At 53.6% G+C, this 18,956-nt stretch overlaps 1 protein-coding gene across 2 annotated transcripts in view; it reads right to left on the bottom strand.

Annotated features, from left to right (window-relative positions):
• Positions 1–8,357, bottom strand: part of KY (kyphoscoliosis peptidase) — a 44,709-nt gene extending 36,352 nt beyond the window's left edge. Inside the window, exons 1-3 of one of the 2 annotated variants that reach the window (XM_004419347.3) lie at positions 8,222–8,357; positions 4,906–4,968; positions 1,035–1,097 (exon numbers count right to left, since the gene is read on the bottom strand). In XM_004419347.3, coding sequence (XP_004419404.2) covers positions 1,035–1,097; positions 4,906–4,968; positions 8,222–8,357 — 262 coding nt within the window. The remainder of the gene's footprint in view (positions 1–1,034; positions 1,098–4,905; positions 4,969–8,221) is intronic. The other variant, XM_087431711.1, reaches the window with a different exon arrangement.
• Between the last annotated feature and the right edge of the window lie 10,599 nt (positions 8,358–18,956).

The raw sequence follows: 18,956 nt of genomic DNA, 5'->3' as shown, positions 1-18,956 counted from the left end.
CCTCCAGAGACCTCCTATTTCTAGGAGCCACCACTGCTCCCTGGACGTGATCAGACAATTTCTGAACAAGTTAGGACATCAGTGCTGAGGGCAATGGTGGTGAAATCTTAGGGCCAAGCCTTTGAGAGCTCTCAGACACCGGGCCCTGAGTCTGTAGTGCGGAGCAGGAAACCAAGGCAAGGGTGAGGGGAGTGGGGAGTGGGGGACGGGGGTCGCTAACCTGGCCTCACCTCCAGCTGTAAGGTGTGAAGCCCTCCTGTCTCTACCCAGCCGTGTTCTCAGATCCGGTCAACTGCACAGTCACCATGGTGATGCCCCCACCTGCCCTCCCAGAGCCCCCAGAATCTGTCCCAGCAAAGTGACAATTCCCCAGGAAGGGCCCTTTCACTCCCCCTTGCTGAGTTAAACTCGTCCCTGGGTGGAAGGCCCTGGAAGGCTCAGTGTTGGGAGAAGAGGCCAGGGGACCACCGTGACTCAGGAGTAGGGAAGGCTTGGACACGGTGAGCCAGCAGGGGGAGGCCAGGGTCCAGGGGCCGTGGCAGCAGAGCCGAAGGTTAACAGCTGAGGCCTTGGTGGCGGTTAGGGGATCAGATTGCCCCAGCTCTGCCTCCTGCTGGCCATGTGATCTTGGACACAGGACAACCTTTCCAAGCCTCAGTTTACTCAGGTATAAAATGAGAATAGTAAGAGTACCAATGATAGGATTGTTGTGAAGCTTAATTTACATGAGAATAATCATGTGAACAGCCTGGCAGGGGGCCTGGCACATGGTTAGCACTCAACAAATGTTAGCCATAGTGATGACAACAAGGGTGATGATGACTCCAGTGGGTTCTGTGGCCCAAGGACTTTATTCCTCGATCCCACAACACCGTGCAGCCTCTCACTGTTTCCCATGGGATGGGGGAGAGGGACCGGGGGCTCCCACATCCACAGGCAGAGAGGACCCTGCTCCTGCAGTTGGCGCTCTGCACCGGCTGTCTCAGGCTCACAGCGGCGGGAGGAGAGGTCACGGGCAGTGTCGAATCCCTTACCTTGGTTGTCATAGGAAGTGATGATCTGGGTCTGTTGAGGATGCTGCTTCTCTGCCAGGTTGCCTATTTAAGGATGACAGAGAGACCTGCAATAACCACTGGGATCACAGGGGACTCTTCCCTGGGCAGAGCAGAGAACTGTGTGTGTTTGCAAAGACAGGCAGGCTGGTGGGGGCCGAGCTCATCCCAGGCCTAGCCCAAACACGTGCACACACCCACAGCGTGCATAGCCGTGAATCAGCACAGGGACACATCTGAATGCAGAGGCAAACGCCTGAGAGCCCGTGTGCACACACCCTCACACCTCTCAGCGGATGCCAGCACAGGCTGGGTTTCTTCCCAAGAAGCCGAGGAAGCGTCCTGTGGGCTAAGTAACTGCAACTCTCGACTTTGGTGTCGCCAGGCACAGTTTCCACAGCACACAGGGATGCCTCCCTGATCTTCCCACGTCTCTGTGGAGCGGGTTGGGAGGTCCCTGTCCCGATTATACAGCTGAAGAGCCTGCAGCTTGGACTGGTCACCTTTTTGCCAGGGAGGGTCAGACCTGGGACTTGAACTCCAAGTCTCCTGACTCCTAGCTCAGCCTCCTGCCTCCTGCTGAGAAGAATGGGTAGCCTGCCTCCTCCTGCAGCCTAGGAGTTGGGGTGACCTGCAGTTTGGTTCAGCTTCACAAACGTTTGCAGGGCACCCCCATGTGAAAGCTCTCTCTACACACTAGCGATATTTATGTCCCCAGGACACAGAGTGTCCTCAGAGCCTAGTGGGGTCAGGCTGCCGTGGAGAGATGCCCAGCTCCTGCCATAGGTCACCAAGGACCGGCAGGCTCACCTGCCCCTCTTGTGGGAGGCACCACCTTTCTACATCTCTCCCTTCACAGCTGCTGCAGGGCTGGGCCTTGCTGAGGCTGCCCTTGAACCTCTGCTTCAGAGGGCTGGGAGGAGGGGCTGGGGAAGGGCCAGGGTTGTGGCAGCAGGAGGTTCCCACATCACTACCACTCTGGCCTGCCATCTTCGCCCCTGGCCTCCTGCTGGTCTTCAGAAAGGCTGCCCCTGGAAGTGACCACTGGGACCATGCCTGGGCCTAGAAACAAGCACACCTCTGGGGCGCGGGCCTGCCCAGGCTCCATTCAGATGACGTCCCCTGTGCACCCAGCCAGATCCATAACTCAGTGCTTCCCATGCCTGGACCCATGCAGAAGCCAGTCAAGGTGGGTGGGTAGGGCACTGAGCTGGGCTGGACTTGCAATCCACCTGGCCGGGTCCTGCCCTGGAGAAGCCCGCCTGCTCCAGCCTTCTCCTCTGAGCAGGCCCAGCCAGGCCCCTTAGCCCCCAAGCCACGGTTGGTGGGTCGGCCAGGGGCCAGGTCCACTGAGCCCTCAGCTGGGTGCGCCAACCCAGGGTGATGTGGTATGCAGGGTTGGAGCTCCAGGCCAGATTCAGGCGAGGACAAGGAGGCCGCCTCCTGTGGGCACAGCTGGCTGCTACTCTGCTCAGCTGGCCGAGGGAGGAAACAGGATCTGGGAAGGGAATCCTCAAGGAGGGTGATTGGCTGGCATAGCTGCTGTGGGGTATTTATAGTCAGGGCTGCACAACTGGTTTCCCTGTAGCTGTGGGGTGTCAGTCCCTTTGCTGCTAGGCAGACTTCGGCCAGGACCACGGAAAGCAGCCAATCACAGCAGGGGCAGCCTGTTGCCGGGCAAGCTAGTGGGGGTGGCTGGGCCCAAACACCTGCTGCTTGGAAAAGTCTGGAGCTCTCCAGGCTCCCCCTCCCTGCCAACACCCCAGCCCAAGGAGTGCGCAGGCAGCAAGAGGGGGGACATGTGCCCTTTTGGATCAATGCCATGTTCAGCCACATTTGTGCACACTCCATTAGCACAAGCCATCAGCTGCTTCCTTCTCAGAGGAGAGCCATGCAGTTTCCAGGGCTGGGCGGCCTGTGGGTTACCAGGGCTGGGTGCCTTGGGCACCAGCAAGGTGAGCACGTACCCAGAATCTCACCATCAGAAACACAGAAAGAAGCTGTAATCTTAATTTCTGCGTGCATGCAAACATGCCATTAGAAAAAAAAAATAACATTTTACTTTAAATTACATATATTGGTGGAGTGGTGGAACCATCATCTTTTCCAGGCTCAAGGCCTCTGTAGAGCCTCTCTCCAGCCCTGCGTTTACCCGAAACTCGCAGTTCTCGGGTGGTTTTACAAGAACTACTTTAATCATCCTCTTTATCGCCTGCACATTGCACAAAGACTCACTTCATATCTTCTAGAAGAGTCTTGTAAGTCTTGTAATAGTTACTCTGTCCCTTTGTGTTTTGTTGTATTTTTCTACTAACTTTCCCCCAAACCAGAACCCTAAAGATAGTAAAAATAGGATGAACTCAGTGTATTTCTATCCTCTTCTGATGTAACAACATGCCTGAGAAGCCATAAGATGGAAGTCAGATAACTCAGGCAGGTAGGAGAGCTGCCACAAACGAAGACGCTGCATCTCTCTCCTTCTGTCTCGGCCCACTCGCCAGCTCACCCACGCACACACTGGCCGAGCACGCCTGCCTGCATGGGCTGCTGTGCATCTCTGCAGCTGACAGGTCTCTGGAGGCCTGATTCTTAGTATAATTCTCACCAGCCAGCAGCAGAGTTTCACTAACTTTGGCATCTGCTTCAGTAGAGCTGGGGCTGGGGCATCTACCATCTGAGGGTCCTGATAGCAGGGTTAACGAAGCTGTCCTGCCCACGCACGCCTGTCAGCCAGGACTCAGAGGAGTGGTCCTCCAGGGGGTGTCTTGAGGATGACTCGTCCCCATGCACAAGGCGGGACACACTTGGGCAAGCTCTTCACTTCCAAGGTGTCGAGACTTGAGTGCAGTGAATGGACCCACAAGGGCAGGGATTCCTGACTGTCTTGTTCACTGTTTCATCCCCAACAATTAGAACCCTGCCCACACAAAGTAATCACCGTAGACCTTTACTGAGGGAATGAATGAATGAATTAACTTTAGAACATCATCCTTCCCTTTCACTACTATCAGAAGGATGGCAGAGCATAGCTGTTTGGTCTTGTTCAATTGCCGTCCTGTTTCCCCTTTTGTCAGGGTCATGGGGGTGGTTCCTTCACACTGGCATTAAGTGAGTCAGTTGTCTGATCAGGGGTCTGACTGAGCCCCCTACTGGGCCCTGGGAGGGGAGGTCTGATTCTTATTAGAACCCTCACATGCCCACAGTGCGGTGTCACTGATGTTTGTTCCCGGCAGCTGAGCTAGTGAATCTCTGAAGCGCACAGAATAAGGGCCAGTATGGTCGGTCCATGCACAGCATGCCCAGAGGGATCTTGGGCCTGCAGGGCAAAAGACGCCTGGCACCAGCAAGAGGAGGCTTTGGAAGCTGACTTCTCTCTGATCTTATTGTATTGTCGGTCCCGGGCCAGCAGGGAGCCACAGAACCCTCGACTGGCATCTCCCCAGGCCTTGAGTAATATGGTTCCCAGGCAGGCCGCTTCCTCTCTGCTTGGAAAAATTTTCAAAAGATGGATGACTGCATGACGTGAGCAGCCCCACCTCCCGCGGGAACACACCCAAACCTCACCCACCCAAGTGATGCAAGTTCTTTCCTACAGCTTGGCCAGTGAACAAATGGGTGCTCAAACTTCCAGCATTGCTCCCCCCACAACAGCCTCCGGGACCTGATGCCAGGGAAAACTTTCCAGGGTCACAGTGGCCCCAGAGGCCTGGCTGAGTCACAAGCAGCCACTTTCTGGGTGGTTAGATGTCTAGAGCTAGTCTTCAGACAAGTGAAAGCCAATGCTTCCAGTCATTTTCCAATGAGCTGAATTCCAGAGATCAAAAGGAAAATGCAATGAAAAGAGAGAATTTACCGTGCAGGTCGATTTCTTCCAATTTCTGCCATCTCCGGATTCCGTTTCCAATGCCTTGGAGCCCTGAGAAACGACAAGGCCCGGGGTGAGGCTCTCTGTGGGGAAGAGACCCAGTCTGAGCGAGTGATGAGCCAGTTGTAAATGGTGGAAGGGGGGCTGGTGGAGCCTGGCTCTCTAGGGATCCGAGGGAGGCTGCCTGTGAATGAGATGCGCTTGGGGGAATGAACCCTCAACATTTAAAACCTTTTTTAAAAATATTAAACCAGTAGTTTTCAAGGGAGGTGGGGTCAGTTATCAGGATCATTCAGGGAGAATTTCCACAATATCGATGGCCGTTTTTCACTCCCACATCTCCACTGCATAAATATGGAAGTATTATTGTAGAAGACATTTGCCATTCACTTTACCTGCCTATTTCTGTATGTGGGAATCTCCCACTTTTAGAGTCTTGATGTGGGATGGGGGGTGGGCAAAGACTGCCTATCTTCATGGGAACTGAAAGTGATAGCCGCCTGCTCTCCCAGCTTCCCTTGCAGCTAGAGCATGGACATATGTGGCCCATGCATGGTCAGTCAGAAGCACCTGTATCCAATTCTGTCTTGGGACCTTGGTGATGCAACAGGGAAGGGAATAGAAGCACTCTCTCTCTCTCTTTCTCTCTCTCTGGTGGCGGCTGGAAGTGGTGGCTGCAAGGTCGAGTTCCTGGCACAGAACTGGCATACGTTCTGGCAGCGTGAGTAGCTGCAATAAAATCAAGTTCCTGGCATGGAAGGAGCATCGAGTGCTCCTTGGTGGCAGTGGGGGTTTCCTCACCAGACCAGCTCTGCTGTGCAGCTCATGGCACTGTTCCTGGAAGCTCAGCCTAGAGACTGGTTCTCCAGCCCTTTCAACCACTCCAAGGCCCCCATCCCTTCTTGGCACCCTTCTTTTCTGCAGACTCCTTCACAGTCAGTGTCTGGGGCTTCCCACTCGAAACCCTCACCAACACACTGATGGAGTAGAATGCACATCGACTTGGGGGATAAAACCTAAGACCTTGAAGCTCCTTCAGACTTGGTGTAGGCAGCTTAGGCTACCTCCTCCATGGCCAGGGGAAGACATGATAGGAGTGGAGGGCCTCCAGGCACGTTTTTGAGAAGCCCTGCGCTAAGGAAATGATTGGGGAAATGCTAGGGCCCCAGAGGAAAGGGGAGGGGGCATCGCTGGCCTTGCAGCCCAAATCTCTGTGCACACACTCCTTGCCTCCCTGTTCCTCTGACTCTTTTCCGCCACAAGGACACAGTAGAAGAGCCAGTTGGTCACATCTTCACTCAGTCCTCTGTATAATGACAGTAACTGAGCTTCACTCTTCTGACGTGGAGCTCAGGCCCTCCTTTGTAGAGCCGAGGAAGATTCACTCCCCATTGAGGACCTGGAGCGGGAAGGAGACAGGAGGAGACGCCTGCAAGTGGCTGTGGGTATCTTTTGGATTTTGTGCCTTGACAGGAAGCCTTGGAACAAGCTGGTCGTGTTCAGTGTTTCCCCCTCTTAGGCTGCGTCCCGAGGAGTGGGCCCGCAAGCTGGCTTAGCCAGGGGTCCCCTGGACGTCAGCACTGCCCAGAAGGCCTTGGAGGCCATGCACCGTCCCTCTTCTCTGCTCCAGTGCACAGCTGTCTGTGAATCAGTGACGCAGGTCTCTCCACTGCCACAGTGTTTGGGAGAAATGTCCATCAGGAAAATATTTGGAGAAAAATATCAGCAGAAAAAGCTCAGCAACTTTCCCTGAGTCACGGTCACGAGTGTGAAGTGCTTTGGTCTGGAGTCATGAAGGGTTTATCCCAGGTGTTGCACACTTCTTGGAGCAGTCCCGACCTCTGGTATTTCCGGGGCTTCTCTGTGTTCTTCGTCCTCTCTTTCTAGTGTCAGAGCCTTTAGGAGAGACGTGGTCAGACGGGGACAGGGAGGTGGGGACTTGGGGGCTGACGCGGAGCTGGGCCTCCTGGGGGCCCTCTGGCCTGGCCACATATGGGGGAGGCCTTCTGGACTGCGTGCGTGCAGCAGGAGCAGCCTCGTTTCTCTCAAGGAGCCAATGGCCTCTGCCAATCTCCTCACTAAAATACCCCAGGCGGGTCATTTTCCCTTCTTCCAGCAGCAGCCCTGAGAACTAAAGAACCAACGAACCCAAACAACTCCTGGCCCCCAAATCCCTCCACAGACTGGTGTACCGCACACACTCTCAGCTTTCCAGAACCTATTTCTTTCCCCTGCCTGCCTCCCCCAAGAGGTCACCAGGAGCTATGTTGCAGCTCTAGCCTGTGTGGCTGGTGGGGGCAAAGACATCCACGGCACCACTGCTTCAGGGGGGCAGGTGGAAGGGGGATGTTCAATGTGCACGGGGGCTCTGGGGACGGAAGAGCCTGGAGCAGATTCCAAGGACCTCAGCAGCTGGAGGGGAGGCGGGTGGCAGAAGTCATTTTACTACCTGGCCTGTCAATCATCACCCCCAAAGAACTGGTGCACAGTCTGGTGCACTCCCACACCAAACTTGGCCTGGGCTCCTGAGAGCTTCTTCAGAGACCCAGGAGGATCCCAGACGTTGGAGGGGCTTATTTACCCTCTATATCATCCATCTGTGCTCTCTTCATGTGCCCTCTTCTCAGGAGAATACAGAGGCCTGGGTCCTACTTTCCACAATCGCTCCATAAATAGTCACTTTATTTTACCCTTCTACCCTTCTCCAGAAACTCCGCAGGACAAGTAAAATTAATAGATAAGTGGAAGCGGGGAGAGCAGATTTCAACCTGCCCAAGCCCGTATGCCTTTTACACCTTTTATGCCTTCTACTGGAGGAGGCTGGGAGAGGGCTCGAGAAAGGGGAAACTGAGGCCATGAGCTGTGCAAGGACACCAAGGGAGCTCCCCATCTCCAAGTCTGACTCAGCACACAGATTCCTCCGGGTTCCCTGTGCCCGGCACTGTGCCGTGTGGGGAGCAGGACTCGGCCACCCAGGGCTCAGTCCTGAGGCTCTGGCCCCCTTCCTCCAGGGTATCTTCCAACCCTAATCTGCACCTTTCAGAGAGTCTGTAAGGAAACTGGCTCCCCGGGGTGACGGAAGCACCCACAGGCCTGCACGGGGAGTCAACCCGGGGCAATCACGGGGCTGCGCGTTGCCACGGGACGCCAGAGCCACAGCGCGGAGGCGGAGGCACCCATGGGGAGAGGGTCGGTCTCGCTGACCTCGTTCGGGAGCGCGTGGGGCGCCCCCCGGCGGGCAGGCCCTGGGGCGAGGAGGCCGAGGTGCCCGGGGGTCCGGGGGCCCAGGCCTGGCGCGCTTTACCTCCTCTGCGCTGGAGCAGCGCGCCCGGGTCCGCCTGCCGGTCCGAGTGCGCGCCCTGCGCGGCGCGCCGCTTCTCCGAGTGCACGATCAGCAGCATGTCGATGGACACGGCGTTGCTGTCCTTCTTCAGCTCCATAGTGCCGCCTCGCTCCAGGCCGGCGCGCCGCGGCCGCTCGTGAGGCTGCCTGCGCTGCAAATGGCCCTGTGCGCGCCGCTGCCCGGCGCGGGAGACGGCGAGGGCGCGGGAGAGGGCGCTCCCCCGCCACCGAGCCGCTGGGCGCCGCGTTTCGCTGACTCTGCCAAACACGCCATTAGGGCCCGCCCGGGAGGGCGCTACCCTAATGAAGCGGCTCTAAGTCACCTTTGAAAGGAAATCCCCCGCCGAGCCCCGACCTGCACGCAGGCCGCAGCCGGCAGAGGCTCCAGAGCCTCCCTCCCTGCGTCCCCGGCCTCCTGCCCCGTGCGCTTGAAGCGCCCAGGCTCCAGGCTGCTCTCCGGCTGGCCCTCAGGGCGCTGCCTCATCCCTGCGATCTCTGAGCGGTTCCTGAAAGGGTCCGGAGCAGACCTCCTGCGAAAGCCACGGCAAATACAGAAATCGCACAGCACTGTCAACAGTAAGAGGCAGTTCAGGAAAAGGAAAAACAGCACGCGGCTCCAGATTGAATTGCAAGGGATGGAGAAATTGGCCAGGTTTTGGCCTTGGTCCCGCTCCTTCCCCAGGTGGATTTTCGAGGTCGACAGCTCCCTCTGTAAGAGGGACATAGGTGGGGCGTTGGGCTCAAGACCTCCACACCCCATTATGGCCCCACCAGAACCTGGAACATGCTACTGGGCATCAACCTAACGGTCCTCTCTGGCCTGAAGTGAAAGTCTTAACATCTCTATCCCTTCTAGAAGCCTGGCTCTTGCCTGATGGGGAAGGGGGGAGGGACAGAGGAGGAGGCTGGGTGCAGGGAGCAGCCTGCTTGCTGCCATCAGGGAGCTGGACCTGAGAGCCCATCTATTTTTAGCTACAGCAGCAGCAGGGCCTTTGGCTCTAGATCTCAGGAGTGTTTATAGAGGCATCTGCCTGGTAGCTCTTGGCACAGTGAGTGCACCTGGCTGGGGCCAGTCCCCTAACTTGAGTTTCCACCATTAATAAACACCGTGCACATGGAGGCCTTTGCTCTGGAACCCTCCTCACTGTGGAGTGTAGTGACCTCACTTTGCAGCATGGCCTCTGAGTGCTCCCACCTTCCCCTTGGAGGCGGACTGTGTGGCATGGCCTGGGTTCCAGTCCCAGCTCTGCCACTTGATGCCCGTGTGACCTTGGACAAGCCATTTCCCCTCCACTGTCTCACCTTTATCATGAGCATCATATGAATTCTCCCAGGGCTGTTGTGAGAATGACACACACACAAGGTGCCTGGTACATAGTAAGTGGTCTCCAAATGGTAGCTGTCATTCTTACCTCATTTTAAGGATGAGGAAAGGGACAGATGAAATGACAGGTCAGTGATGCAACTGGGGGTCATACAGCTGCCCTCAGACTCTGGAGAGTTTTCCCCGCTGACTGTGGTTCACAGTTTGGTCACATGTAAAGGCCACTGTCTCATTGCATCACCACCGCCCCCTCACCCACTGGGCATCTGATGAGAGGAGAGGCCCCTGGCTTCCAATGGTGTTGACCTGGAGTCCCCAGAGAGCTGAGCCTCGGCACTGGTGGGGTGGGTGCCTTCTGAGGGAGGTTTCCTCATGCAGTGAGTCCTGGGCTTTCCTGTCCTGTCTGCATATGTGTGTGTGTGTGTGTGCGCGCGTGCACATACACACACACACACACACACACAGGGCTGGGAGGCTGGCTAAGCCTTGCTGCTCTCTAGATGCCTGGGGAAGTAAGAACTATGGATTATTCGAAGCTCCTGGGGTCTTGGAGATTGCCCAGGCAACTGTCTGGTCCCAGTGTTCCCTCACCTGACCTTGGACAGTGGGGCCTACCTCCTTTGAGGGTGCAGATCCCAACAGAAGCTCCCGTCCAGCACCTCTCATTCCTGAATGGGGCTGAGTGGGGAGGGCGGGGTAGCAGAAGCCCCCTTACCTGACATTTGCGTTCCCATCCCCCCACCCTTAGTCCCCTGCTGGAGAGGAACTCACTCACCATGGCACCCCCTCCCAGAGCTGCCTCTGGAGGAGGAGGTAATGACCGGGGGGCGTGCCAGCCAGAGGTCCAGGAAGACAGTCTGGGGGCCTCCTGCCTCTCCAGGATGTCTGAAAACAGATCCTTTGGAGCAGGGCTTCTCATCCATGGGATTATGGACATTTGGGCCAGAGAATTCCGCTATAGGGGGCTGTCCTGTGCATTGTAGGATATTTAGCTGCATCCCTGGGGCCTACCTACTAGATGCCGGTAGCTCCCCCTTCCCAGTTGTGGCAACCCAGAATGTCTCCAGGCGTTGACATATGTTCTCTGGGGGACAAAATTGTGGTGAGAACACTGCTTTGGAGCAAACCCATGAAATAGGAGACGTGTCGTCTTGACTGCTCTGGGAGATGCTGTTGCTCCTGGATCTCGATGCTGTCCAGAACCTGGACCCACTCCCCAGAGGCTCCCACGTGGCCCTCAGCCCAGCAGCTTGCTTCTGGAGGGCTGCAGAGCTGCTCCCTGCCAGGAGCAGGGGCAGAAAGATGAGATGCTTTCCTCACTCCCCTCCTGCTCCCATCCCTGGCCTCTGTTGACTTATCCCTTCATCCTCACTACTTATTTTGGAGATACCATGGGAAGGCGGGAAGGTGATGTGGCTGAGGGCATTTGGATGTATCCAGAAAGGAGAGGGGGAGCAAGAGAGAAGACTGAGGCTATGAGATACCATTCAGAGGGCCCTTTTGCTCAAAACCCCCCTCCAGTTGATCCCACAACCAACAAGACAAAGAACAGACCCTCAGCCTGTGATTCACACCCGGGGTCCAGCCTCCTTCTACAGACCCATCTCTTTCTCTTCTCTGCCAACCCACACATGCTGCAGCCACAGCCATGCCCACTGTTTCCCAAACACATCTGTTCTTTCTGCTTCTAGACTTTGCTCAGAATAGTAGCCTCTCCATCCTGCCACCAACTTGAACAACATGGGATTCAAGGACCTCTATTCTGACTTAACCAATTAATCTACATCCTTGTCTTAGGATCTGACAAACTAGGAGATATCTCCATTCTTGGGCAGAACTTTAATTATTTTAATCACAATGAGCTGGAAATTTTGGGACACAAAAGACAAATAGCAGTCAAAATGGCTGTGTTGTCGCCTTTATCCTCCATCACATGTAATGCTCAGACACGTCCAGCTGTCACCCACACTGCCTCATCCCTTTGCTTGATGGTGGGATTCATCAATTGTTGAATGTTTCTGAGCCCTGAGCTGACTTTGCTGCCGTGGAGATGGGGCATGGGCCACAGAGGAAGGCTTGCTCTTGGCAGTCAAGGCCCTCACCAGAGAGGGGTGTGTTCTGACTCACATTATTATATTTCCTCAGAAATAGTTGTTCCTCAGGGACCACTGGCCATAACTCTTTCACCTCTCTTGAGATCCCAAGAGGCAAGTTTCTGTCTTCCCTGTAGCAGGCAATTGGTAGACATGACTTGCTTTTCTCCATTGGGGCAGCAGGAAAGGGGCACACAGAGCATGAGGCCATGTGGTGAGGAGCAACAGACCAAGGCCTGGTCCCTTAATTCCCTCGCTTCCCCCGAGATGGGCAAACCACGACAGGGGGGCTAGACACCTTTCCCAGAAACCTTTTCCACAGCTGGTGTAGGCTTCTTGTGGTGTCTCGACCAGCCTTGACTTACTTCCACCTCTGAGTCTTTGTTATTGCTATCACCTCTTCCTGCTGCCAACCTGAACAGCAGTGCCAGCCATTATTAGTGGGAACTGGAGACCCAGGAGTGGTCATGAGGGCAGGTCTGGTGATTACCATGGGCATGATCAAAACCACTGCCACCAGAGCCCAGCCTTCTGGAGGGAGTTCTAGGCAAGGGCGGTGATGGTATGAGAAGGTAGTCCGACATCACACCTGTGCTGTGTGAGAAAAGGAGCATCTGGGAGTGTGGGGCAGTGCGTCTAGTTGAGGTAGGGAGCTGGGCTCAGAGCGAGAGGGCAGGCGGGTTCCAGGCGCAGGTCAGAGCAGGCTGGTGAGACACAGGGCCTTCACCCCAGCTGGATGGCAGACCTCAGTTCAGTCCTTAGACACAGGTGACCACTCTGGGTGAGCGGGGCGTTGGAGCGCCATAGGCCGCTGGTGAAACAAGCTGTTCTGCCAAACTCATGCTCATTATTGAAAATCTAGAAAATGCAAAAGCTATACAGAGAAGAAGATAAAACCACTTAAATCCCGTCATCTACAGATAATCACTTTTAAACATTCTGTTATTTAGCATTTCCTTCCATTATTGCTACAACATATATAATAAATGTGTGTGTGTATACACGCACATATACATTTAAAAAATAAGATTGAGATCACACCATATACAGTTTGGTATCATAAGATTTTCTTTTTTCCACTCAACACGTACTGAATACTCTACTAAAAACTCTCCAAAACCCAGTTTAAAAGGCTGCTTCATCACCCGTTATATCGACATGCCATAATCCATTTTTCTATTTTCTCGTTGTTGGACTTTTAGTTTGTTTTGCATTTTTTAATTTTATAAATAATGTGACGATAAATATCTGTGTGCTTATACCTTTGACCACATTCTGGTTATTTCCTTAGAATAGATCCCTGGAAGTGGAGTTACTGAGTCAAGTGTTATGACTATTTTAAGGCTTGAGATATATATAGTCAAATTACTTTCCAGAAAGACTGGGGCTATTTACAATCTCACTAGCCGTGTATGTCACCCCCCCCCCGCCCCATATACCATCACAAGCATTGTATAGGATCATTACCTGAACCTTTGCCGTTATAGAATTGATACATGGTAACTCTTCCTAATTTTCATTTTTTATCACCACTGAGATTGAACAATCGTTTTTACATAAATTTGTGTGTGTGTGTATGTGTGTGTGTGTGTGTGTGTGTGATTTTTGGGGGGTTCGTATCCTTAGTTCCTTTTTCGTACTGGAATGGCACATACATTTAAATGTTAGTTTGAAAAAAGAGTACTCTCCCAATCTACCTCAGATCCTTCTATCTTATAACACAGTCTATGGTGAAGTCATTGCTGTACTTCAGACCACGTTAAGCTCTTTGAGGGCTAGTTCATGGTCTTCCTCAGTCCCGAATCCCCCTCCTCCCCCCACACACTGTGCCTCCTACGCGTGTTGCACACTGAAGGTGCTCAATAAGTGTTTAAATCAAATTGGACAGAATGAGTGCTCCCAGCCAGTCAAGACTTCTTGCACTAGCCTGGAGGGATAACAGCTTTCCAGAGATTTAGCGTTTGCTCTTCTGTGTTTTTGTCTCAGACCTTCAGGGAATGGAGAAGAAGGAGGTTAAATGAGGACAAGTGGCTCTGAAGGCACCTTCCCCCGCTGCTGACAGAACCATCTGGAGCACGAATCTGGGGAGAGCTTGATTCTGACAGTGCTGCTCAGTCCCGTGCAGCCACCTCCACCCCCGCCCCCATCAAGAGCTGTGAGCCATGACTCCTTCTGTTAAACACAATTTCCATTCTCAACCTTTCTGGTATGTCTCTCCGGGATGGGCCCGTCAGCTGTTCCCTGTTTCAGTATTTCTGTCCATGACACCTGCATTGACTTTCCCTATTTTTCTGTCCGTGGCTTATTACAACCCTGTCTCCTTGCATATAATGGTGTGCAAACGTGGGAAGCGCTACATTCCCAATTCCAAGTAGTTCGAATTTTGGAGTCTCTATACTCTTGTGGCATTCTTGGCCTTTTCCTGTGGATGGAGATGATGAAAATCAATTTGTCTCTCACCACCACTTCCAAAATATCTTGGGCTATGCCAAGAGAGATATCCAGTGGCACCCGAAAGCCCATGAAGAGATTACCTCTTCGGCTTCGCCAAGTGTTTATTGCCGAGCTATTGAAATGCCCCTGCATATTCCTCGAGCTGCCTCTCTCTGCGATGGAAACAAGGACTCCTTACACCCACGTCATGCTTCAGAGTTCATTCTGTGGCAAGTCACCGATTACTGTACAGAACTCTGTATTTTTACTTCCATGAACTTGTGTAGTCCTCGCAGTAGCCCAAAATGGGGCTGATGCCCTTAGGCCCATTTTATTGACAAAGAAACAGAGGATCAAGAAATCCGTTCACACAGTTTTCCCAGTGAGTCAACATTGGCTTTCGGATGGGCCCGTGCTGGCACCAAGCTCAATGCACTTGCCGTTCTGCATGTTTTAGTGAAAATTTGTGCACAGAGGTCTTTTCCAGGAGCAGGCTGAGATTTGGGCTGGCTGCCTGCAGGGCCCAGGCCAGTGCTCCAGGTGACACATGTCCCCTGGGAGAGCACTCTCTGCTGGGTGGTGTGAGATTCTCTAATGAGGTGGTGGGAGGGCCACAGAAAACAGCTTTGGGGTATCCGAATGAAAACACAAATGAAGTCGGAATAGCCTTTTGATCATTGTTATAGACCCCTGGGGACTTCCGGGGGGAGGGTGGTGCCCATCTCCCCCAAGTGGGGCAGGCCCAGTGGCTTGGATTCCAGGGGGCACAGGGGAGCCAGTTTTTAGTGTCAGTGCAGACTCCAGCCTTGCCCGTCCCTGGGGCAGAGTCTCTAACAGGAGCCATGGGTATTTTTAGTCTCACGTGTGCGAGCACAGGACAAGGCGAGCTGGACGGGAACAGCTAATAAGCCATGGTCCTTATTAAGTCGGAAAGGATGAAGTGAGGGGAGGACAGCGAGCCTGGTGAAACTTTTGCACATGCCTCATTTTCAGAGAACTCTCTTTCCATTATTCACAGAGAAAGATTGAGGTCAGGGTGATTATGCACAGCCCCAGTTATAGAAATGTGAAAGTGGAGCATCTTCACCTCCTGCGGTCTTCAGTCCCCTCCCCCCGTGGGAGGTCACACTCTGCCCTCCGGGTGAGGAGGTTGGGCGAGAGAGATGTTCAGCTTTGGGGCTTGGCTATCCAGACTCCTCAAAAGGACTGGATTGGAAGCCAATTCCAATCCCTGTAGCCTCAGGAGAGAGTTGAGTGTTATCAACTGTTATCCTGATCTCATAGATGAGGAAATGGAGGTTTAGAGAGGTGCAGGCACTTGTGCAAGGCCCCCCAGTTGGGAAGTGGTGGAGCTGGGATTCAAACCCAGTGTCCTGGATCGAGGTCTACCATTGGTTTCCAACACCTTCCACTTTTCTTCAGATGATAGGCAGTTGTGTCTAAGACTCATTATCCGTGTTATTTAACCCACAGACATTTTTTCTGTGCCAACTCTGTGTCAGAAACTCTGTCACTAGAATGAGGCAGTGAGGACAACACAGTTGCTGCTCTCAAGAGCTCTTGGCTTAGTGAGGGCAACACAGAAGCGACCCCCAGTTGAACCTCGGTGTGGCCAGCGCACAAGCTTGCCCTGTGGGAGAGGCAGACTGGGGAGTGAAATTGGCAGGTTTCTGGCCTTTGATGTTGAGCATGAGCACAGTCAAAGCTCTGCTAGTACAATCTGTTTCTCTTCTATATAGCATCTTCCGAGAGTGAGACTTGGGGGGATGGCCAGGCAGGGCAAGCGTGCTCTCAGCCCTTTCCCCAATTCTGTGACCCTGAGCATTGTGATGGACTCACTAAACAAGGGCTTGGCAAAGCTGCAATGAAGGCAGCACCTGGCACCTGCTGCTGTCAACCACTCCCCCCCCCCCCCCCCACATCTTTATGTTTTGAGAGCAGTGGGAGACAGAGTAAAAACATTGATTTGGGATGAAAACATGGAAGTGAATTCCTTGTACCTTCCTGTCCCCGTCCAAAGCCAACCACGGCATGTGCCTCTATCCATCTGTTTATCCATCTACCAATCCATCCTGTCACAATACTCTTTTCTATCCATCCATCTATCCACTCATCCATTTACATTCTCAGCCATCCATCTCACTTACCCATTTGTTCACCCATCCCTCCATCTCTTACTGGACATCACTCCTCAATCCATCTGCCAGCCCCATCCATTTATCCCTTCCATATAACATATTCCATCCATCCACTCATTCATTTATTCATTCATTCATCGCCCATCCCCATACAATTACCAATTCCCTCATTACATCTGAAATCAGACACTGTGTTCTAGGCTTATGTCTGGTGTTGTGGGGACTCAGAGACAAAGGAGTCTCTCTCTCTCCTAGTCGACCTAGAAAACAGTGTGCAGATCTACTTATGAAGGAAACAGTGAGATTGATGAGGGTCTTGAGAGGAGCAACAGAAAGAATATGTCTGGTGGAGAAGAGAGGAGCTGAAGGAGAGTCAACTAAGATGCTTAGACTCTGCTTTTGGGGAAGATACAATAGAAAGAAAGAAAGGAACGAAGGAAGGACGGAAGGAAAGAAAGAAGAAGGAAGGAAGGAAGAGAGAGAGAGAGGAAGGGAGGGAAGGAGGGAGGGAGGAAGGAAGGAAGGTGGGAAGGTGGGAAGGAAGAAAGAAAGGAAAAAAGAAAGAAAGGAAGAAAGGAGGAAGGGAGGGAGGGAAGCAGGAAAAAAATAAGTATTGGGTACCCAATGCTGCAGCCCGTGCTAGGTGCTTTCGCTAGTCTTACTTAATCATCCCAACAACATTTCGAGGTAGTTACCTGCATTTTAGAGATGAGGAATGCAGCTCAGAGAGGGCACCTGTCCAACATGAATAAAACATGAAGAGCAGGGTTAGGTTGAATATTGCTGCTAACACAGAGCATGAGAATGAGAGCTTGAAGCAAACAGGCCCAGGACAATTGAAAAGCATGCTATTTGACAGTTAACTTCTGGACTGCTTTCCTGAAGGTGTGTGTGGATAGAAACCACAAAGTCTGTCAACTCCTATGGTGTATAGTGAGAAGGAGGTTGTGGGGGCACGCACAGCTGTTGGAATTTAATGCCAGGTCATCCTGGCATGAATTGGAGCATCCTTTGGTAGCTGCGCTAGATCCAGGTTCCTCCTGGAAGATTCCTGGCTCTGGACTCTCTCTGCTAGGATGCATCAAGCAGCCTCAGGCCAGATCTGCAGGCATCCACACAGCCAGTTCAATGTCCAGCTTTGCTATACTTTTCTGGTTCAAGATCTCCTCCTGGGGGTGAGGGGCTTGTGAAGACCCAGGAGAGCCCCAGGGAGGAGAGCCCAGCTTCACCTCCCATCTGTCACGGCTTCAGGCAGGGCCCTATGAGCCTGCCAGGTCCCCCCTGGTACCCAGGATGTGCAGTTTTCAACTGACACATTCTTCCTGGCACTTTCTGGATCCACATCCAGTTCTCACTGTGATGCCACCAAACTATTCCCTGACTGTTCTGATAATCTCTGAGGACCATTGACTGGCAAACTGTCCCAACGCTGGAGTATTTCCAAATGGGTAGGTAGGTGGCTCATGCAACAAGGGCTCCGGTGACAACTTGGGGTGAAGGGCTTGGTTGGGATGAAACAGCCCTGCAGTTTCCCAGACAGATGCTTTCTAACAGCTGCAGAACTGTGGGGTGGGGGGAATGGTGGGGGCTGGGTGAGGGTGGCAGTGTTAATTAGACATTCCAGAATTGCGTAGCTCTCGTTCACTTGCTGCTTCCTACAGACTTATGGGTCTTCTATTCTCTGAAGTCTATCTCTCTGTCTGTTGAGAAGCCTCTTTGGCTTGGCTTTGCCTACCCTGGAGAGCAGAGTTTGGGGGCATGAGAGTGCAGGTGCTCTGGTATTGGTGATGGGTCCAGTGGCCCAGCCCCGCACACAGGGCCCCAGAGCGGTGAGGAGAGTTACCTCAGCCGTCCTCCCTCCCCAGCTTTCCCTCCACGTGGCCAGGCCACCCACCTGCCAGCTCAGCTGTCCTCCTTGCTCACCATGTAATCCCTGCCAGGAAGAGAGGGGGGAAACATGAGCAGGGCCTTCTCTCCCTGCATCCTGCCAGGAGGGAGGGAGGGAGGGAGGGGGCTGGGGACAGGGAGGCTCAGGGCCGGGAGAGCTCCCAGGCTCAGCTGCCTCTGGGCTGCTGCGCTGCAGGGGGCCTCCTGGAAGCTCCAAAACCACAGGACTCATGCCTTCCCTCTGAAGGATCTGGACCCACAGCAGGGACGGCTCTGGTCTCCTCTGGCATCTGGACACCCACTGGCCTGTTCAGTCTAGCAGAGCCTCTCCTGCCTCCCCTGGGCTTGGTCTCCCCTTTCGCTTCCCCAGTTCTGGCAGAGCCCCTTTTCACTCTAAAAGCCCACCTGGGAACCAGGGAGTTCAAGTTCCAGCATTGCCAGACAAGTCTTCTCATCTGTAACCCAGCAGCAATCACGCCCACTATCCAGGGGAGAAGGCAAAATGCGGTGACACAGAGTGTGGCCTCGGCACATGGCCAGCACATGCGAGTGACTGCTCAGGAGCAGTGCCAGGCTTGTCTCTGAACCTGGGACACAACCACAGACGTGTAACCACGGCTACTTACCTCATTCTCGGGGTGTCTCTGTACATTAGACGGGAGGAATGAGGACAGAAACAGCCGTACACGCCCCTCACTGTGGATCGCAGGAACATCAGGGCGGTGGCGTGTGTGCTGCGGTGTGTTTGTGTGCGAGCTCTGCTGCTGGGCCTGTGCCATTCAGCCGTATTTCCCTAGAGCAGCCTGCTTCCTGAACATGACA

The sequence above is a fragment of the Ceratotherium simum genome, chromosome 5 (assembly GCF_057802395.1).
Source record: "Ceratotherium simum simum isolate JZ-2026a chromosome 5, ASM5780239v1, whole genome shotgun sequence".
Taxonomy (NCBI): Eukaryota; Metazoa; Chordata; class Mammalia; order Perissodactyla; family Rhinocerotidae; genus Ceratotherium; species Ceratotherium simum.
The sequence above is the reverse complement of the archived record's forward strand: the minus strand, read 5'-3'. Positions and strand labels throughout refer to the sequence as shown.